General features: G+C 46.3%; 1 protein-coding gene across 2 annotated transcripts in view; it reads right to left on the bottom strand.

Annotated features, from left to right (window-relative positions):
* Positions 1 to 22787, bottom strand: part of MROH1 (maestro heat like repeat family member 1) — a 2813132-nt gene that overhangs the window by 717105 nt on the left and 2073240 nt on the right. For both annotated transcript variants that reach the window (XM_069621886.1, XM_069621885.1), the window contains one exon: positions 19937 to 20089. In XM_069621886.1, coding sequence (XP_069477987.1) covers positions 19937 to 20089 — 153 coding nt within the window. The remainder of the gene's footprint in view (positions 1 to 19936; positions 20090 to 22787) is intronic.

A 22787-nucleotide genomic window follows, 5' to 3' on the forward strand; every position in this document is an offset into this window, starting at 1 on the left:
CCTCAGACCAGTGCTATATTGGATTTGCATATGGGTCTCCCCAGATATCTTAAAGTACAGAGAAACACTACTTGCTACCGAAGGAACAGAATGGAGGTTCATCCCTTCCTTGGTTAAGGCATATAAAATCAGTCCTAGCCTCTATAGGTCTGGCCCAGCTGTGGAATAACCCCCAAGACAGGACTACTAGAACAAAAGTGATAGTAAAGAAACCTTATGACACTTAAATGCAAAAAAGAACAAAGGCTAAGATTGATCAACAGTCGTTAGGGTAGGCCTATAAACAAACTACAGCCCGGCTATGAGTATTGCCTACATTATGTTACAGCATCCCTGGCCTGGTCACTATATTTGAGATTTCATATGGGAACACTCGCTCGGGCCATTTCACAAAGATGGAATATGCTGCAAAACAATCTCTCCTAGTCGTAATCATTCTGAGGATTCCTTAGTACATTTTTAATTCTTCCGTCAGAAAACTCCGGTCAAACCATCTAAAACCGTTGGTCAGGGCCAACAACATTCGAAACACACGGGATGCGCTAAATATGTGCGAGTTAACAAGGGCAAGAGTACTGTAGTGGAAACGTTGTTACACAAAACACTTGTGTATAGGCGCGTTATAACTGCCATATCATAGGGCATGGCTGAGAAGGTTGACAAAAAACAGGTCTCATGCACACAAAACATTACTTGGAAAACAAATTACCAGTTAGAATAACAATTGGGACGGGTTATACAACAGCAGACAACGCTAAAAATAAGTTTGAACTTTTAATTCAATACCCAGCAAGGAATTATAACACGTAGATTGCACCAAAATTAAGTCTGAGATCCGAGTGTACTCCCCTGTATTGAAGGAATGGCTCATGGTATTGACCAAAATGAATCCACCAGCACTTTAAACTTGCATTTGCACTGTGTCAGAGCTTTCTTTTACACACAGTTATTTATTCTACTTGTTCTACATGAAGTACCTCAAATGTTAATTGGGAGGAGAGTTGAGTGCCTTGAGGCCTCTGGGCGTTTGGCTCAGAATCTAATAGATGAACAAGTTACTTTCTTACCTGGTAACGTTCTTTCGATGGGATGGTCCGACGACGTATTCCATATCTATGACAGTAATCACCACAGCTGTGCTGCTTCGGAAACTTTTTCGGCGTCTGCGTCCTGCGTCGATGACGTCGATGCGCCGCCGTCGAGGACCTCCTCCGACGTCCGACGTCATCCGATGTGATAAGTAGGACGCACGACGCCAGTAGCCTCAGTTGTAGTTTTTTCCCCCAGAACGTGTGACAATAGTCAACTGCCAGTCCGACACAAAGCCTTGCGGAACGTAAGCTGCAAACGCAACAGAAATTCTGCAGCGGGGAAGGCAGGGCGGGAGCGATATGGAATACGTCGTCGGACCATCCCATCGAAAGAACGTTACCAGGTAAGAAAGTAACTTGTTCTTCGAGGGGATTGGGTCCTCCGACGTATTCCATATCTATGACAGACTCCCAAAGCAGTACCAAATCAAGGAGGAGGGAAAGAATTTAGAAACAAAATTTAGAATAGCCAATCAAATAGCAGAGCAAAGGACCGCCTTGCCAAAGGCCAGATCCTGCCCTCTGATGGAATCGAGGGAATAATGCCGCACAAATGTATGCACTGAAGCCCAGGTGGCAGCATCACAGATGTTGCGAATAGGAACACCCCTCTGCAGGGCAGTAGATGCAGCCAAGCCCCTGGTAGAATGGGCCCGCAAGCCAGCCGGAGGGTCCTTGCCCGCCAAGCGGTAACACTCCGAGATGGCCAAAATAATCCAGCGGGACAAAGTCTGTTTCGTCACAGCTTGCCCCAAGCGCTTACCAGCGTAACCAATAAAGAGTTGATCGTCCACTCTGACCCGGGACATGCGAGAAACATAAAAGCTCAAAGCTCTCCTAGGATCAAGCCTATGGAGCCTCTCCTCTTCCTTACCAGGATGCGGAGGAGGATAGAATGCCGGAAGAACAATCTTCTGGGCCAAATGAAATTCCGTCACTACCTTCGGAAGAAAAGAAGGACGAACTCGAAGGACAACCCTGTCCTTGTGAAATACAGTGAAGGGTGGCTTAACAGAAAGTGCCTGTAACTCACTCACTCTGCGAGCGGAAGTAACCGCAACTAAAAACACAGTTTTCAAAGTCAACAGCCTCAAAGGGCAAGAATGTAACGGCTCAAACGGAGCACCCATAAGAAACCTAAGAACAAGGTTCAAATCCCAACCGGGCACCAGGAAAGGCGACGGAGGGAACACATTAGTGAGCCCTTTCAGAAACTGTGAAATTAAAGGGATTTTAAAGTAAGAACATTCTTCAGATGAGCGCTTAAAGATGGACAGCGCCGCCAGGTAACCCTTAACGGTACCCACTTGCAAGCCCCTGTGGGCCAAAGAAAGCAAAAAGGACAGAACCATGGGGATGTCACATGCAAAAGGATCCACATTCTGAACTCTGCACCAGTCGCAGAACTTACGCCAACGGCAACGGTACAGAGACTTAGTTGCGGGCCTTCGGGCCGAAAGCAACACCTCCATCACGTCTTCAGGGAGGTCCCAATCCTTATACCTCAACCTTTCAGAAGCCAAGCGTGAAGGTTGAGGGATCCGACCTCTGGATGGAGAACCTGACCCCCCTCCCGTGAGAGCAGATCGTCTCGGTAGGGAAGACGACGTGGAGGGCAGATGGACAAGTCGAGAAGGTCCGGGTACCACGTCCTCCGAGCCCACGCCGGAGCAATGAGGATCATCCGGGAACCGAACTTCCGTAACCTCCGCAGCACTTGCGGGATGACGGGGACCGGAGGAAACGCGTACAGCAGCGGGAACGACCACTCCACCACGAACGCGTCTCCTAAGGCTCCTTTTGGAGGAAATTCCCGCGAGCAAAACCTTTCGCACTTCCGGTTGACACTGGAGGCAAAGAGATCCACTTGAGGGGTCCCCCAAAGGGCGAAGATCTCCAGGAGAATCTCCTGAGCCAACTCCCACTCGTGAGAGATCGTGCTCTGCCTGCTCAGAGCGTCCGCCGTCACGTTCTCGACTCCGGCCAGATGAACTGCCGAGATCGAAACTTCCTGCTGGATGGCCCAGAACTCGAGCTGCATCGCCTCCCTGCACAGAGGAAGTGACCCTGCCCCCCCCTTTTTGTTGAGGTAGTGCATGGCCACTGTGTTGTCCGTCAGGATCAGGACATTCTTCCCTCGCACAGTCGGCAGAAAAGCCCTCAGGGCTAGCCTGACGGCCCTCAGCTCCAACAGATTGATATGGAGTCTGGACTCCGACGGAGACCAACGACCGCTGACTGTCAGCCCGTTGGCATGAGCTCCCCATCCCGTGAGGGATGCATCCGACACGATCGTCACCTCCGGCCAGGGAAGCCAAAACGGAGCCCCCTTCATCAAGTTGCCTTCGACGGCCCACCACAGAAGGTCCCGGGCGACCGAGGGCGGCACCTGAATCGGGTCCGACATCCTGCCGGAGGACTGCGACCATTGCATCTTGAGTGCCCACTGCAAAGATCTCATTCGCAGGCGAGCCTCTGGCACCAGAAGAATGCAGGATGCCATGAGGCCGAGCAACCTCAAGAACTCGAACGCTGGGAGCGTCTGGGCATGCTGAAACTTGCGCACCATCTGCTGAATGTGAAGAGCCCTCACCTGGGGAGGAAAACACTGCCCCAGGGAAGTGTCGAGCACTGCTCCGATGTACTGGAGCCTCTGCGTTGGCGTCAAATGGGACTTCTTTAAATTGAGGGAGAAGCCCAGCCTGTGAAGGGAGTGGCAGGCGACGGACAGATGATCCAGGACCTGCTCGGGAGAGCTCCCCCTGATCAACCAATCGTCCAGGTAGGGGTAGACGTGAATCCCCCCTTGCCTGAGATGCGCTGCCACCACCACCATGAGCTTGGTGAAAACCCTCGGGGCGGAGGTCAAACCGAACGGCAGGACCCGAAACTGAAAGTGCGAGTCGCCAACCGCGAACCTCAGGTACTTCTTGTGCTTGGGATGGATCGGCACATGGAAGTAAGCATCCTTGAGGTCGAGTGACACCAACCAGTCCTGAAGCTGAAGGGCCTGGAGGACTTGAGAGAGAGTAACCATCTTGAACTTGTCCTTCCTGAGGAGTTTGTTCAAACCGCGCAAGTCCATGATGGGTCTCAATCCCCCGTCTTTCTTGGAAATCAAAAAATAAGGGGAATACCATCCCTTGTTCCTCTCCGCTACAGGCACCAGTTCTATGGCGCCTTTCTCCAGCAGGGCTTGAATTTCCTGCGCAAGGAGCGGATCCGGACACTTCAAAGAGAGGTTCCCCGGTGGATTGTCGCGAGGCCTGTGCCGAAAGGGAAGACAGTAGCCGTGGGTTATGATCTCCAGAACCCACACATCCGAAGTAATGGCACGCCACTCTACAAGATGCTGCGCCAGCCTTCCCCCAACCGGCGAACCATGGGACAAGGCCTCATGACTGAGTAGGAGCGGCTGCGGCGTTACCTGAGGGCAAAGAGGCAACTGCCCGAGCGGCCTTGGCACCACGTGTACCCTGTCGTCCACCTCTGGTACCCCTGCGTTGGCCCCTTTGACTGCCAGCTCCTCTCGCTCTACCAAAGGACGAGTAATAGCGAAAGGAGCCACCCCTCCACTGCTGTCCCCTAGGACGAAAAGGCGGAGGTTGGCGAACTGCAGCGCCCAACGACTTCGCTGCAGCTTTTGAGGTCTGCAACCTCTCAAGGCTCTCGTCAGCCTTGCTGCCAAAAAGATGTTCACCATCAAAGGGCATGTTGAGGAGCCGGGACTGCACATCAGGAGCAAACCCCGACTTCCGCAACCACGCAAACCTGCGTATCACGGTGCTCGCCGCCATGGACCTACTGACGCATTCAGCTAAGTCCAAACCCGACCGAACGGACTCACACATGGCATCCTTACCATCCTGGACCAAAGCAAGGAAACCATCCCGTTCGTCCCCTTCGGGAATATGTTCAGCCGCTAACGCAACACAGTTCCACAGAGTGTGCGTGAAACGTGACAAGGCACAAATGGAGTTGGCCGCCTGAAGCGCCATACCACCAGAAGAAAACACCTTCTTCGCCCAGCCATCAAAACGTTTGTCGTCCCTATCAGGAGGGATGGTAGGGTACGACGCCTGCTTTGCCGGGGCCGTGGCCGCCTGCACCACCAAACTTTCCGGAGTGGGGTGCCTGGTCAAGTAGCAGGGGTCGCCACTGGCTGGACGGTATTTCCGCGACAAGGATCTGCCCACTGCCGGGAGACTCTCCGGAGCAGTCCAAGCCGCCGCCACCCTACGCTGTAAAGCCATATGGAATGGCAGAACCGGGTCAGATGGGGGACCAACATCAAGGATGTCCGTCAGATCATCCTGCACAAACTCCCCTGGGGGAGCAGACCATCCCAGATACTCAGACACCCTAGCCATAAGGCGCCGGTATGAGGAATCGGCATGGGAGCCAGGCTCAGGCCGACCAAATTCCACCTCCGGAGAGGTGTCCAGACCACTAGCATCATGCAGCGACTGCCTCAAATCGTCAAATTGACTATGGCCCGAGACAATGTCATCCGGCACCTGATCAGGAACCAGGCCAACCGAATCCTCATCCGCCTCCGAAATATAATCCAAGTGGTGGAAAGGCACCTGAGAGTGCCTGCTCTTAGCCAGAGCCTTCCTAGGGGGTACACCCGAGACACGGGGCACCTCCGACACGAAAGGCGTCGATGGCGTCGAGCGAATCGGCGCCGCCGTCGAGAAAACCGGCAACAGCGCCGAGAGGATCGGCGTCGACGTCGAGGAAATCGGCGTCGACGTCAGATGCAGCGCCTCCAATATCGGCGGCGTCGACACAGCCCTCGAAGCCGGAGCCCCGAGCGTGTCCCTCGACGACCTGAACGTCGACGGCTTCGACGACTTCCTCGGAGCCGGAGCTTCGAGAAAGCCTGTCGACGCCCTCGACGCCTCAGACGTCGATGTCTTCCTCGAAGACATCACAGGTGCACACGGTCTCGATCGCGTCGAGGACCGGGACCTGGAACGGGTACGGCGAGAACGAGCCTCCTTGTCCGAACGGGACCTCTCCCGTGACTCGTGCCGACCACTCTTGCGAGCGGCGTCTCTCGACCTCACACGGCCGACCCCACTCGGGGGCGCGGACGGTTGAGTACCCTGCGACTCAAGAATCGCCAACATTTTCTTCCCGAAGGAAGCCCATTCCTCCGGCGTCGCACGGCTGGTGGGATAACCGACGTGCCGGGCAGAGTCCTCGGAAGAGGACCTGGAAGGCGACCGGTGACGGCGCTTCCGAGAACGCCTCGAAGAGGCAGAGGAGTGGCGAGACCGACTCCTAGAAGAAGACCGACGAGACCTCCGACGATGACGCGGAGAGTCACCCCTCGAATCATCCGTCGAAAGCCCCGCCGACTTCGACTTCCGGGACTTGGACACCCGACCTACCGACAATTTCTTCTTACGTTCGCGTAAGGCCTTGGAAGTGAGCGACAGGCAGTCGACACAGTCATCCGTGTCGTGGGCCTCCCCGAGGCACCAGAGGCAGGCGTCGTGCGAGTCAGTCACCGACATCTTGGACCCACACACCCCGCACTTCTTGAAGCCTGGACGCGGGGTTGAAGACGAAGTGGAAGACATCGCTGCGAAGGAATATTCACAAACGAACAGGCTCGAAGAACCAGAAAGAACAGAACTCCAAAGAGTCGAGGCTAGAACCGAGAAACACGAAGCAACACGTTCGCGGAAAAAACGGAACTGAGGCTACTGGCGTCGTGCGTCCTACTTATCACATCGGATGACGTCGGACGTCGGAGGAGGTCCTCGACGGCGGCGCATCGACGTCATCGACGCAGGACGCAGACGCCGAAAAAGTTTCCGAAGCAGCACAGCTGTGGTGATTACTGTCATAGATATGGAATACGTCGGAGGACCCAATCCCCTCGAAAAAGTATATCCTAAGATTGATGGGGCTTGCATCAGGCAATGTTATTGTGTATGCAAGGCATTATTCATATATCAATTGTATAGTGTTTAATTGAAGTATCTATATTTGAAAATGATAGACCGGTATGAGCCAATAGGCCAGGGTGACATGTTAATAACGGGCAATATTTGCAATATACCAGTTACTCTGCAACGTATCAGATTATATTTCAATCTCATGTATTGTATTATTTTTAAGAATCAATGTTCTTATATTGTATTGCAACCAAATGATGTTCAGTCGATTAACGCTTTTTGACTGACTGACAAAAGGTGGGGTATGTTTTTTACCTGTAACTCCATTTCTCCATAATTGGTATCTTTCATAGATTCACATGCTATGATCATTCCCCATCGTCAAACTGGGAATCCTCGGTTACCTTTTACATTTAATATTTAAAGAAAAATAGTTGTTTATTTTGTGGGTGCTTTTGGCCTCCACCAACGGGACAGAGTGTGTAGCCCCTCTCCTGCAGCCTTACTTCAGATTCTACCCAGTACATGCTAGATATGGCCATATAACGCGCCTATATACCAGTGTTTCAAGGCACGTGCATACTGCACCTTGCTAGGCTGTCGCTCCCGGTAACCGTTTGGCTCAGAATCTAAGAGCCTTTTTTCTTTCTTGCAGGGGATGGCTGGAGGGCACATTTGAATCTATGAAACATACCAATGTTGTACAAATTGAGTTACAGGTAAGAAACTTACCCCGCTCCAGCATAGGATCTTTCATAGATTCACATGCTATGAACAGATTTTGTAGCAGTATACAGTTAAGATGGTAGTAAGTAGCAGAGAAAAAAGTCATTCCTCAGTGGAAGAGATGATGCAGGACTGCTCTCCCTGTCGTTGCCTCAGCAGCATGTTGCTCCTGGAGGCATTAATGTCTTGTGAATGTGTTGAACCGCCCAGGTGGCTGCATGTAAAATGTAATTCAGGGGCACCCCGGACCACATTGCTGCTGAAGCCGCCGTAACTTTGGTAGAATGGGCGCTAGGGCCCCAGTGAGTGGCTTGTTTGCTTTACCATGGCAGAAGGAGACGGTGAACATAGGGGAACCAATGAGAGAGAGACCCACGGTCTGTGAAGTCATTCGTTCTCTTCCATGTACAGTGTCAACATACATGAAACGTATGCAGATGGATGACTTTCATGTGGAGTCATGGGACAAACTGCGTCGAGATTGGTTGGGGGAGCTTGGTGTGGATATTCCTACGGAGGAATGGGAAAGTTTGCTTTGTATAGGGGTGCAGTCTAAAATGGATCTAGGGCTGAGGTACATTAGACAGAAAATCCTTTGTAGATTGTATTGGACCCCTGTTCGAATGGCCAAGTTTTGTTGGACAATGATATCTGTTGGGGTTGTGGCCTTAGTGGGGGAACACTGCTTCATATGCTATGGACATGCTCAAGGGTATCTACATTTTGGAGTGATGTATGAAACAGCTTGGATATTGTGCTCCGGGAATCACTCCCACAAACATTTTACTCAACGATTTTATTGTCAAGCAGAAAAAGAGGGGATATGATTAGTGTGAGAACAGGATGGATAAACAGGGTATTAGTAGTGGCAGCCAAACAAATATTAAAAGTTTGGAAGTCACGGAAAAAGCCAGTTGTGGATGAATGGCTGGTAGATGTCCGTACTGGTGGTCAGTCATGATGTAGAATGCAATAATGTAGAAAGTCAAAATGTCTTATTTTTTTTTTAGAAAACAATGTCAAAAAACAATAATGTCGAATTTTTTCTACATTTTTTAGAATTTTTTCGATAAAAATAAATAAATATATATAAAATTAAAATGTGTTGAGTATGAGGGGTGGGAGTGTGGTGGGGGGCTGGGGGGTGTTGGGTGAGGGGGGTTGGGGGGGACCCCCCCTAGTAAATGATACTCTTCTTTATTTATTGATAGTTCTAATTGACATTTCTTTTCGAAATTTTTTTTTCTAAAAATTGACTTTTCATTATATGTATAGGTTTTCGACATTATTGTTTTCTACATTTTTTTTTCCACATTTTTGTAAGTGGACTTTTTTTTCTACATTATGACTATAAACCGTCCGTGGTGTAAGCATGAGGAGCATTATCTTAAAATTTGGGGTTCTTTCAATGAATTATACAGTTGATGTTTATCGGCTGCATGCATTATTTTCTGAATGGAAGAGATGGGGCGTTATTATAATCATACTTAATCATACTTGCTGTTGTGTGTTATGTTTGTTGGTGTTGTTTTGTCTGTTTTGAGATGTTTGATTTTCAATTGAAGAATAGAGATTTGTAGTAGTGTGTTAAGGATTTAAAGCTGTAAATTCAAGTTTTGTTAGGTTTGGTTATTTAGTTCTATATGTACTATGCAATATGAATGCATTTCTCTAGTGTATTTGATATGTACATGTTACCTTTCTTTTGTATGTTTTAATTTTAAAATAATAAATAAAATGATCAACAAAAAAAAGAGATCCACTGTTTTGAGATAGAGTTCCCTTTGTTTGGAGCCCCATACGCCAGGAGCAGTTGTGTGGAGGATCTTATTGACTTAGTTCTGTGGATGATCTTGTTAGATGATTGCTGGGTGGTTGCGCAGCTGAATCCGGACGCCCCTCGACAATTGGCAGAGGTTTGAATACTGCGTCTGCCTCGGCCAATTGTGTGCTACTAGAAGTACTTTGCACGGGTATGTGTGCATCATTTGGACCACTTTGCAGATAAGTGGGAACAACGAGAAGACCCATGTGAATAGGCCTGTCCACTGGAAAGAAAACATGTTTCCCATTGATCCCCTCTGTGGCATACTGCTGGAGAGTTTGAGTCATTTTGTGTTTTCCTTTGTTGAAAATAGATCGATTATTGGCCGTCCCCATCTGGCGAACAGTACTTTCAGGTCACTGTCGCAGAGTTCCCATTCGTAGGATTGGCTGGTTGCCCTGCTGCGGCTGTCTGCAGTTTTGTTGTTCACCCCCGGGAGGTGAAAAAGTGCAGTGTTATTCTGTTGGAAACTGCCCAGTGCCAAATTTGTTGTGCCTCCTGGGATAGCATTGGTTATTTTGTTCCTCTCGGTTTTCTGATTTAATACATAGTCGTCGTATTGTCAGTAAGAACATATACCATGGAGTGTTTTGAGTATTGGTAAAAATGACTGTAGGACATAACTCACTGCCCTGAGCTCCAAAATGTTTATGTGGAGATTGGTTTTATCGTTTGTCCACTTACCCTTAATGTGGAGGGATCCCACGTGCACTCCCCATCCTGACAGGGAATCATTGGTTACGAGTGTCTTGTCTGGAACGGGCTCTTGGAATGGACACCCCCAGGTGATATTGTGTAGTGCTGTCCACCACCGTAGTCGGTATGTCAGTTATTGTGTGAGTCGTACTTTGTCTTCCCACAATCCCGTTGATTGGGCCCAGTTGGTTAAGAACTCTTATAACGGGCGCATGTTGAGCCTGAAGTTAGGTATAAGCGGAATGCAGGAAGACATTGGGCATCATTACAGGTCGGGCGGTCCGGAATTAACAGTGGCGGTAAACCTGTCGCCACTGTTAATTCCGGACCGCCCGATCCCGAGTCCTGCAGGTGATCTTCCCGCCAGGTCTGACCTGGCGGGTTGAACACCTCCCGCCTGCAGGCAGACGTGGAAACACCAGCACCATCACGAGATGGTGCCGGTGTTTCCACTTCCCCATTCCCATTGAGTCCTATGGGACTCAATGGAAATGGGGATTTACCGAATTCCGCCTCCGGAATTCCCGGGACACCAGGGCTGTAATGCCCTGGTAATTCCGGGAGTCATGGAGGCAGAATGGTAATAAGAGTCCGGTGGTAACCAGGCGGTTTTACAGCCGCGGTTACCGCCGGACTCGTAATGAGGCCCATTGTCCCTAGAAGTTGCATGCATTTCCTTATGGTGAATTGCATTCCTGGCTGGAATTGAGGAACCAATGACTGGAGTGTGCATAGTTTGTCCTGAGAGGGACGTACTAGAGCCTTGGATGTCGTAACTTGGGCTCATAGGAAAACTAGGTTTTTGGATGGTTCCAGCGACGATTTCTCGAATTTTATCTCGAATCCGAGACGCTGAAGCAAGTGCTTGATTTCAGAATGCTGACTTGGGTGCCTTTGCAACACTTGGTGCTCGCACTAACCTGTCGTCGAGATATGGGTATATATGCTGGCCTCATTTTCAGAGGGCTGCTGCGACCAGTGCGAGGCAGTTGGTTAATGTTCATGGGAGGGATTAGAACACAAACAGGAGCACTGTGCTGGTTCCCTATTGCAAACCGCAAGTACTTTTGATGTTTTGGATGAATTGGTACGTGGAAGTACACGTCTTTTAGATCCAATGACGCTAGGAAGCCGTTCGGTTGCATTGCTTTTATGATTTGTTGAAGCGTTAACATTTTGAACCGCTGCTTTTTGATACATTTGATACACTTGTTCAGCTTTCAGGTATTAGGTACTAGTATCAGGTGCCAGTTTCCGTACACGTTACGAAGTACCATGAGTAAACCATTTTTTCTAATAGCGTTTTGTGGCAACATTCGCTTCACCTCTTGTTTCAGCACCTTTAGGTGCAGGGCGGACATGTTGATTGGTGGAATATTTGGCGGTTGCTTGCTGAATTCTATTAAGTGGCCATATTGGACCACCTGTAATACTCACTTGTCGGTTGTTATATTTTGCTAGTGGTACAAGTGGCGTGACATAAGGCACTTAGTGGTGGAATCTGGCTTTGAATGCCGGTTCCGCAAACAGGTATTTCATTATGAGTAACCCTTCCTCCCATATATGGTCGATGATGGAGATAGATACCACCGATTTTTTCTTTTTGTGCATATGCTCAAAACGAAAAAAAAAATTGTCCTACGCAGGTAGCTGACCAAATTCTTGACAGGCTTTTATCATTAGTGCGTGGAACACTCCAATTTTGTCCGGCTGGGACGGTTTTTGGGGCTCCACCACCGCATCATCCAATTGAGCATTGTTTCTGTCCCACCGATCATCCGGGTTCGGAGATCTAGTAGTGGTCATGGAATCTGTATCTTGTGGTTCTTGATTTGTGCCCGTGAGCTCCCCTTCCTCTTGGTCCACTTGTTTATGTATTCGCGTAGGTGTTTGCAGGTGCTTCCCCTTGCTTGGTTTTTGTGGAATGTCACCAGTAGGGGACGGTGACCTGTCTGCGTTTCGTTGTAGCTTTCTGCGGTGGAGAGCGTGGCTTTTTTGTGCTATGTTGCTCTCTGGCTGGGGATACGGATACCTCTCCTTGGGTGACTTCTAGTGCCTCCTGGGTTGGTGCTGTAGGTGTTTGTACTGCCATTGGGAGACTGGTTTCTAGTTGGGCCAATAGATTTTGCACTGTGGACAGCACTTGCAATGATAGTAAAGTTTGCATGTTTAAGAGCAACTCAGAAGGGTGGATTGGAGGCATGGGTGCAACAGGATAGTGTGGCTTCTGTTGGAGACGTGGCAACCTGACAGGAATTTGTGGTCTGAAACTGCTTTCTATCAGCACTGAGTCATCTGAATCTGAAAAAACGGCGGACCCTTTATGGAGTGCTTCAAACTCGGAATACACCTCATATTGTAGAATCTCCTAAGGCATGACCTGGGAGGATGTTATAGGGGAGGGAGTGGCTGAGAGAGATTCTTTCCTCCGATTTAGCCCTTTTAGGGGTAGATTCCTTCCTTTCGGAGCATCTATGGCTTGTCAGGCTTCTAGAAGACTGCTTCTGGAGGGGGTTGGTGGCCTTCCTTTAGCCTACAGACCAGACGTCTGTGCATGTCTTTGAGCGTTTTTTGTGCTCAGCCCCTTGCACATTTTACAACCCTCCAAAGAGTGGTGAGGGTGCAAGCAGTAAATGCATCCGGAATCCTTATCCCCCTCATAAACATTCTTTAAGCCACAGGTGGAACAGGCTTTAAATAAAGATTTCTTTAGGCGCACCTAGCGAGTACCACGAGGACTGTTGGCTGTGAGGACCGGCTGCCTGGGAATCCTTCACATTCTCCACTTCGCGATAATTTGGCTGGAGGACGTCTTTACTGGCAACACTTGTTTGCCTGACTTCGCCCCAGGAAGTTGAAAGGTGATTTCAGAGACACTTGCAAAGACAATACTACCACGTGTTGGGTTTATTTCTAATATTGGACTTCCCTAGTTGGTGACTGCTGTATAGTACGCCCCAAAGGGGCGTCACAGATACCTGTATAGCACGCCCACAAAACGTCCATAACGTGCTTAGACTCACAATACCCATGTCATAGACACCATATTTACCACCTTTGTTTGTGTTTATTTTTCAGAGTGCCCGCCCCGATTTGGCCGCACCTCTTCCTGTTTCCTTTAAAAACTGCCACTTCTGCGCACCCGCGCTGCGCACCTAGCGAGTACCACGAGTACTGTTGGCTGTTCGCTGTGCGAGGTGCGCTGCGGCTGGGGCGGCCCTGAATAATTGTTTTATGTGAGGTCGTGTGTCAAAATTTAAACTTGTCCATACAAAGTGAATTTTGAGTTGGAGTTTTTGACATCCTCCTCCAATAAATTATGGCATATCGGCTCACGACTAACATGCCTCTGCAAATTGCAAACACGTATATTCCATCTACAGTCTGCACAAATTCGATTTTGGATGATAGAATTAATACAAATCCACAAGAACCCCTTTCTGCCCATTCTGTCTGTTCCATAGACACAGGTAAAACTATATCAGCAACACCTAAGTTTTGTTTTGCTGTGAATACAGACGATTCTATAGTATCCATATCCTCAATATCTACTTCTCATTTGAAGGTTTCAAAGGAAGGGGCTCATTCCAATTTAAAGAGCAATTCTCTTGTTCTTAGCACTCCGAACGCGGCGGCGAACGCGCGCCCATTATCAGATATTACAATGTTGGCGTCAACGCGAAATTGTCCTCGCTTATCTTCACCACGGCTTGGCACTTCTCCAATTTTCTTTCCCTCTCTGTTGCAAGATCATACAAAGTCTATTGCAGAGTCTAATCTAAGTGAGTCTCCAATCGCATGGAGTATGTCAATATATCCACCTGTAGATCAACAGCATAGCCAACTATGTACGAATAATCAGTCTCAATCGCTGTCTCAATCACACACCTCTGTTTCCATGTTGCATTCATTTGTATTGCCTACACCGAGACCCCCAAAAATAGCTGAGACTGACTTACTCTCACAACACGCAGCTATGATACAACCGGCTATGTTAGCCATTAATACAACTATCATGAGCCTTTGTAAGTTATTTGAGTCCTTAGACACAAAGGTGTCACAACAATCAAGACAACTCAACGAGCTAATGAAATGGCTATCAGCCCATTATGTTGCATCTGTAGAAAAAAACATAGTTTTACCATCAAGTACTATAACGAACCCTGACTACACAGGGAAGAGTGAAACGTCGAAGTCGACAATGCCTGAGTCTACCCCTATACATGTGCCGGTTTCAGACAACGTAAAATATACTGCATTGCCTTTTATTACTGGCATCATTCGCCCAATTGAAAAAGAGACTGGTAACCCATTAGTGCAACATGAACCTAATTTGACGGATCAAACAGACACCACATCAGTTGTTGAAGTGGTACCTCTGTTATTTGAGTCGTCCCATAGCAAAAAAAATACACAATGTGTGGGCCACTTGGATGCATTAAAAGCTAGGAACCCCAAGGTTGCTCTAAAGAAACCACTGGCCTTAAAAAAGACTAAGAATATGGTCAATGTAAAACAAACAAAAAAAACCTTGAATTCCTTTTTCAAAGCCCTGGGTAAGCCATCTGCATTACAAGGTAAAGAAATACCACACATAAATCTCCCTTTCAAGGATGGGCAACCCCTGATGTTTTCAGGTGTCTCACGGACTGATTACTCTCTGAAAAAAATCAATGAGGAGGCACAGTTGATTCTTGCAAATTCGACATCTCTGGCAGATCAGACTGCTAAATCTAAATCGATCACACAACAAAACTTGCTTCACTCTGATCTTGTGAAATCCTCTGTAGAGTACACACATGGACCTGTGATATTAGCGACACAGTCTAATGTCAAAATATTGGAAGACTCTTCGTCACCTTTGTCAAAGTTGGTGTCCTCCATAGAGTGGAATATCGAGGCCGATAAGCAATATTTGATCCTAAAATCACAAAATGACGCACATAGAAGACATCTTGGAAAATGTTGCACTCCTGGCATAAGGAATATCAGAGAAGGAGATAATGAGCAGAGTCAAGGTACATTGAATATCAAAAGTGGGCTGAGATCAATGATGCCTCCAATTAGTACTGTACCATACTTAGACGTGCAAAATAAACAAAAGCTCAAATTAACTCCAACTGATTCTGTATTGCCCACACAGTTAACAAATTTTAAACAAAGGATTGATGACTACCTGGCCACTAGTCTTGCTCAGGCGAAAAATGCCTTGATTAAGTCCTCTGGTGCTATGGAAGACAGAAAGCTTCCATCTTTGGCTTCTGCTCAACATCAAAAGAGAGAAGATGACGAGGATTACCACGAGTATAAACTACAGGGTATGCCCAGCTTGCAATGGGCCCCCCCGAAAAATATTAGGGAGACGGTGTCACGTCATCTTAATCCACGACGAGAACATTTTTACACACTTATTCTAAAATGCAGAGAGGGAAATTTTCCTACTTATGATCTGAATCGTGAAAGCGTTCTTAACATCTTCCGAGACATCAATGATCTCAAAAAACTTGTGTCTAATGATATTGAACAAATAGAATTCATTTCCGAGCTATCAACATCAATCGTTAGGCTATGGATTCCCTCAGGACTGGTTAGAGATGTAATCTGGCAATGCAGAATGCAACTGTTCAATATGGGCTTTCTACTAGCGGAAGAACCTAAAAAAATGCCTGAACCCACCCAATATCTAAGACCTAAATCGAACATTTATGGTGGTGTGAAGTATGAGCTGAATGATGCCCCGATTAATGATTGTATGCAACAGTAACCACCAATAGTGGATGTGGCAAGTACCATTTCTCTATTAAGTTGGAACACGAGGGGCTATCATCATCTTCCGCGCACTTTTGCAGATTTTAATGATAAATATCAGTTGATAGCTCTTCAAGAGACTTGGCTCCTTGCCCCTCCAATCTGGGACGGCTATGATATTGTTCTACTTCCTGCGCTTCCAAGTGGAGGCCGTCCCTCGTCAGGTCTATTAGTGGGTGTTCACAGTGCTAGTGGGTTTTCCATTGCTCCGTGGGCTACGGTAGGCGCTCAGATCCAATTAGTACTTATTAAGGGCAATGCACAAGAATTAGCCCTATTGAACATCTATCGCAATCCCCTCACCATGAGTGATGTAGTCTTTTTTGATGGTATGGAAGAAGTATTGAATCTAATTTCTGCCCGAACATCGATTATTCATACCATTGTAGCTGGAGACCTCAATTTGGACTGCTGTGATGGTACTAATCTCTCCCCTGCGGCCCATAAATGGGCAACTTTGATGGCAGACAGAAATCTACATAAACTAAACGGGTCAGTAGAAGGGGATACACATTCCAATTTCACCTGGCATCGGGGAGCTAGCACAAGCACGCTAGATTATATCTACGTGAGCACAATGTTGTATCAAACTCTCAAAATGCACAATTGGCATGGTTTTGTGAACACAGTCCACCACATCAGATGCACACTGCTGTTCCACTGGTTAACAACGCTAGAAATCGACTCAAGTGGAGTGTTCGGGGGATGGAGACTTTTACAACCATTTTGGAAGATGATGCATGGCGTACCAATGGGGTCTCATATTCAGACCTTTTAAAACCATTTACTCGCACTATTGCCATTGTAAAACATAATCATGTCAGCCATCCGCATATTTACGATTCTTCCATCAAGATCATAAAAGCGGAATATCGGAGAATAAGGAAAAACATACTCTTCCAGAATGGCCCATATTGTCGACAACTTTTGAACACTGCCAAGTGCCGATATAAAAATTGGCTCAGACAAAGGAAATCCCTTAGATTTCAACGTGATAGTCTCACTATGTTGGCAGCCATGAAACATAAAAATTCAGCACAAATGTGGCAAATGTTCAACAATCAGCATGACACTCTACAAGGTGACGCCCAAATCAATGACTGGTGCATGCATTTTTCTACCTTATATGATGACCCAGCCTTTGCCAATTTTGAATATAAACCGGCTAGAAATGATCCCTGGCAACTTGATGTGTCTGAAGAGCTGATTTTGTCGATTATAGCAAAACTCAGCTCATCAAAAGCTCAAGGTCCAGATGGACTATCGAATTCCATGTTTAAATCAGCCCCAAAATCATGGGCATATATTTTGCATCTTATATTTAAAAACATACTTGATACTCATAAAATACCATCTACTTGGAAAACATCAATCATAATACCAATTTTCAAGAAGGGAAATCGGTGTTTACCTGCTAGTTACCGACCGATAGCCCTCCTTGATGCGCCGGGGAAGGTATTTGCAAAGATCATTCTATCCCATTTTAATGCTTGGACACTCCGTACAAACTTACGCGATCCCCATCAAACGGGATTCGTGGCGGGCATGGGGACTTCAATAAACCTTTTTTGCTTAAATGCAATCAAAATGCAGTGTCTCCACGAGGAGCAGTCAGTTTTCATTGCATTCATTGATCTCCATGCAGCCTTTGACTCTGTTAGCCGGGTACTTCTAATGAATAAGCTGCGCGGAGACCATTGTCCTACAATGCTTATGGATATAATACATGCCCTCCATTCAGATACATCAATCAGGGTACGACTGACTCTGGGGGGCCTCCTGTCACAAAAAATCTTGACCGCAAGAGGGCTTAAACAAGGCTGTTTATTAGCATCTGCCATATTTAATTACTTTATTCAGGATGTAAGATTTGCACTGCAGAATGTTGTCTCGGATTCACCTAAACTGAATGGTTATCCCATACAAACTCTCCTTTATGCAGATGACCTAGTCTTAATTGCTAGGACACAGGTGGGACTCCAGCGCCTTTTGAATGCATTTATGACATATACTGTTTCCAATGAACTGAAAGTGAATTTCACTAAAACACAAATAGTTGTGTATTGTCCCAAAAGACGTGGAACCACATATGTTTGGTCCATGAATAACATACCGATCATGAGAGTGCCACAGTATGACTATTTGGGTGTTGTATTTGAGACAGGTAAACACCCAAGGGGTCATATTTTGCGCATTGAAATGAGATTAACATCCCTCACATCACAGGCTATCATATTGATGCATAAATATGGCAAATTTTCGGTCCTACCAGCTTGGCACTTCTGGACATCAAAAGCTATCCCAGCACTTATATATGGGTTAGACACCTTTCAAGATATCCCATCTGACTTGTTAACAAAATGGGAGGGGAGATACTGGCGCCGTATCTTGCATTTGCCAAACTGTATACCAGTTCCTTGGTTGAGATACGAGCTTGGATTAATCTCACTACAAACTGTCATAAATTGGTGAAAATGTGCTTTTCTTAGAAAATGCCTAGTTTCTACTGCTACTGAAGCATTCTTGAATCTTATTTCATCATATTTATTTTCAAGCAAGCATCAGTTTATTACATCATGGCTATCATCTATCTATCGTGTGTTAATTGAAGCAGAGGTATCATTAAACCTCTTGTTATATAATCCAGATAAAGCAAAATTAAAAATATATCAAACGGACTGGATTGCTAATAGGCAGAGATGTCTCACATATGTTGATGCTGATGTAATCCGATTTCCCCATAAAAAAATGCGTATATTGCCTGCATATTTAATACGTTGTCCCTCAGCCAAATGCCGACGCCTCATTATGAAATTGCGTCTTAATTTATGGGACACCAAAGATCTGTTGGCAAAAAGAAAATTAATAACTCAAGCAGAAAACTTTTGTCGTTTTTGCATGTTGGCGGAGGTACGAGAGACCATGAGGCATCTAATTACAGAATGCCCTGTTCTCCGTCCACTTCGTGAAACACATTTCGCACGACATTGCAACTATCTACAACTTACATCTGAAGATCTAACTTGGTCCTTAATCATAGGATCAAATTATCTTCCTTTACAGATTGCTGCTATAAACTTTCTGCAAAGTTTACACTTAGAATTGGAATCAGAATGAATTGATACTGTGATATTTTGGCTCACCTTTCTGGCACTTAGTGATTAGCTAAACCTGTGATGCATTGGATTAATTTTGATTTTATGGTATTGCATAATTCTGTTATGTATGTTTTATATTTCTTTTCTCTTCTCTCTTTGCCTTTGTATAATGTGTATTATAATGTTTTAAATGTATGATTATTGATGTATTTATACTTAAATTTTGGTTTGAAAGGTTGATTAATTTCAACTAGAACAAACAAATAAAAATAAAATAATAAAGATTTCTTTCCCTCCATATTTTTTCCTCACATATCTGAAACACTTTTGTAGAGGTAGTAGAGATTTTCTAAGTTGTGGAGATTCCTGAGGAGAACCAACACAAGGACTCCTTCCGGCATATGCGGTTAGAATCTGAAGGAAGGCTGCAGTGGAGGGGCTACACACTCGACATCCCATTAGTGGAGGCCAAAGGGAGGCCAATGGACTACAAAATAAACAACTATTTTTCTTGAATTACTAAATATAAAAGGTACCCGAGGATTCCCGGCTTGACGACGGGGAATGTCCATAGCATGTGAAACTATGAAAGATCCAATGCTGAAGAAATGGCTTTTATGACAGTTCAACATGTTATACAAACTGTATGCAGTACTACTTTAATGTTAAGCATTTACAACAACTTTCAACTGAAATGGTTGTCATTATTCCTAAAAATCATGAAACTTCCTTCGATGCTCCGTCGACTTCAATATGGGCTCTCCCACCCGCAGTACAAACCTTTTCTAAGAGAACAGTTCCTCGATCCTTCAGCAGCGAATTGATCATGACCGTGGCTGCTCGTGAACAGTTGCTGTCAGGGTCAGATAGGCCCTCGAAGGTTATGAACAGGAGATTTGTCAGTTGTTCTGGAGGAAGGCGCTTTCCAATGATCTGCAGAAGAAAAGAAAAAAAACACCACAGTTGAGACAGGAAAAAACTGAAAATGAACCTCATCTAAAACAAGCAGCGCCACCGCCAATAGCTTTGGATTCAGTGTAAGCTGTGTGAGAGTGAGGATATAACAGATGATTCAACACATAAGTAACAGTTCAATAACTATTTTCTTGGTCAGACTCATTCAGAACCATTGGTCCTCAGGGGTTATTCGCCCTCTTCCCAGTGGTAACTGGTAACCTGGCCTGGTTGGCCTTGAACGTATTTGGTCGTAACTTTATGATCTTTCCAAATACTAATGTTCAGGAGACATCTCCAGCAGCCCTCCCGTTCCTCATTCCAGCTTTCTCCTCTTTTTCTCTTCGGTTTCTCTATCACTAACTCTCCTCTTCGATTCCTGTCACTTTCTGCCTCCCCTGCACCGCCTCTCCTCCACTCTTCCACCTCCATTTCTCCTCAATGCACTCTGCAAGGCTCTTTTCCCTAACCTCTATCTCCCTCGTCTGCCCATTTCACTCTCCTTTACCCTCTTTTAAGTGTTTTCTTCCATTTCTCCAATTAATTAAGGGTTGGAGGAGTTTCTATTGGGTTACAGAGAAACCACCTAAAACACAAAAGCAAAAGGGCTGCAGAAAAATGGAAAAAGAAACCTGCTTCAATCAGCTAGTCTAAAAAGGCTTAAGGTTCTGCTTCCAAGTCCAGTTCTCTGCTCTAATCAACAACACACCCTGGGGCGTCCTTCAGTTTACTCACAGTCTCAGAGTACTTCATAAAGCTCCCAAGCACACTTCTTTCTTGGCTTTCACTGATGCGTCAAGAGACATGTTGTCCAACCCTATTGGGCTGTGTAGTTGAAGGCACAACACACTCAGAGAGGGGTATGACCTCATGCTTCCAGCCCCTTGCCCTATAGTTACTTTTTACAGGAAAGGTCAGGATGATTTTCCCCCCAAACATGGATGCCAGAGACTGGTCTCTGACTGGAAAACAAATCTGCTCTTACTTAGAGGCAACACAGAGAACAAATAAATAGGTTCACACGTTCCAGATACTCCATTATCCTGCCCCAGTGTGGAGTGATCAGAATGGGGATGGAGTCAAACAAATTCGGCTCCTGAGAAATAGCAGAATGATAGAAATTGGGAGGGATGCAGAGGAGATAAAGTTCCACTATACAATGAATGCATCCACTAGTGCTCGCTCTGGGAGTAATTACCGGGAGGAAAACCATTTGTACTTCTGATTCAGGTAGGAAGCAAAGAGATCCCCCCCAGAGGCAATGATCTCAGCCAGCAATTACTCTCATGGGAAACTGCCCAACGCTGGCTAGGAGCGTCCGGCACACTGTTCTTCATCCTGGCCCGTTAACTCCATGCATGCTCTAGAGCCTAAAACTGTTACAATGCCTACTGGTACAGATGCAACAACCACACATTGCCTCTCTTGTTGAGCTAAGGCATTGCCAACGTGTTTTGCATGGGGAGTTGGCGAAACCTGCAATGGACAGTAAAGAAAAGCAACAAAGGGCCACCTGAGGGTATGCAACCAGGTTGATGAGTTACATTTATTCTGATAGAGACCACAGGCAAAACGCAGTTCGAATGTGTAGGTGAGCATCCCATCAATGAGGCATCTGTGATTGGATGCCAAGGTTGCAGAAAAAGGGGCCCCACCACACATTAGCAAACTGAGGGCCCACCACAAAGATCCTGCAACATCTTGGTCGAGTCTTGCAAGAGATCATCATGCTGCCCTTGAACTCACACTGTGCCACCTCTTCTTCTTGGGACTCCTCAACAAGGGTCGGAGGAGTAGTTCTTTGTTGGTCGAAGGATCCGATGGAGCCAGACACCTGTTTGAGGTTTGCAACACTCTCCCTAACAGCCTTAGTGTGCATTGACTGACAGAAGCTTAATTCGCCTTGGTTATAAACTGGGCCCAGTCACCACACACAGTGCTGTTGTCTTTGAAAGATTTGAACCCAGATTCCCTTGGGGAATGACATGTTGCAGTCAGAAAAAAACACACACACACACACACACACACACACACGCTTGGGTCTGGGAGAATAATTGTAAGGTAAGGAATCTTTGAGAGAAAACTATTCATTAAAAAATTAAATTATTCTGCAGTACCCTGGGTCAACAATTAACAGAACAAATCCATCTCATCTAATATCCGAGAAGAATAGCTCGAGAGGATGAGAGAACTCTTCACCAGCATCGAGGCAGAGACATAATTTCGCAAAACTTTCTTTCCTGAAAGATCCAAGCACTTAATCTCCTTTTCCATAGACTGTTATAGCTCAGGGGCCTGGAGCTTGCCCTTAGTTATGGCTGCGCTAAAGGTAGATGTGGCAGAAAACTGAACTTGACCTATGAAGAAGCATACCTTACAGGACTTGTACTAACTAGTTACCCAAGCCCTTTTAGAAAGCAATCTCAGAATAGCTAGGTTAGCAACAAAGTCCAAAACAGAGGACTTAAATGGCATGCAGGAAAAGGAGTCCTTAGGCTTGAATTAACTCCAAGGGCTTCAACATAATTCTGCTAAATTGGCTATTTGTTGGGATTGGCAGCTCCTTCTCAGGAGGCGGTGTGCATTACATAAACTCCCTTAGGACGGTGCGGTTGAAGCTGGACAGGGGCAGAAGCAACACTGTACATTAGTGTCAGCCAAAAGATCCAGGATCTTG

Source organism: Ambystoma mexicanum, chromosome 5q (assembly GCF_040938575.1).
Source record: "Ambystoma mexicanum isolate Mex_15411 chromosome 5q, UKY_AmexF1_1, whole genome shotgun sequence".
Classification (NCBI taxonomy): domain Eukaryota; kingdom Metazoa; phylum Chordata; class Amphibia; order Caudata; family Ambystomatidae; genus Ambystoma; species Ambystoma mexicanum.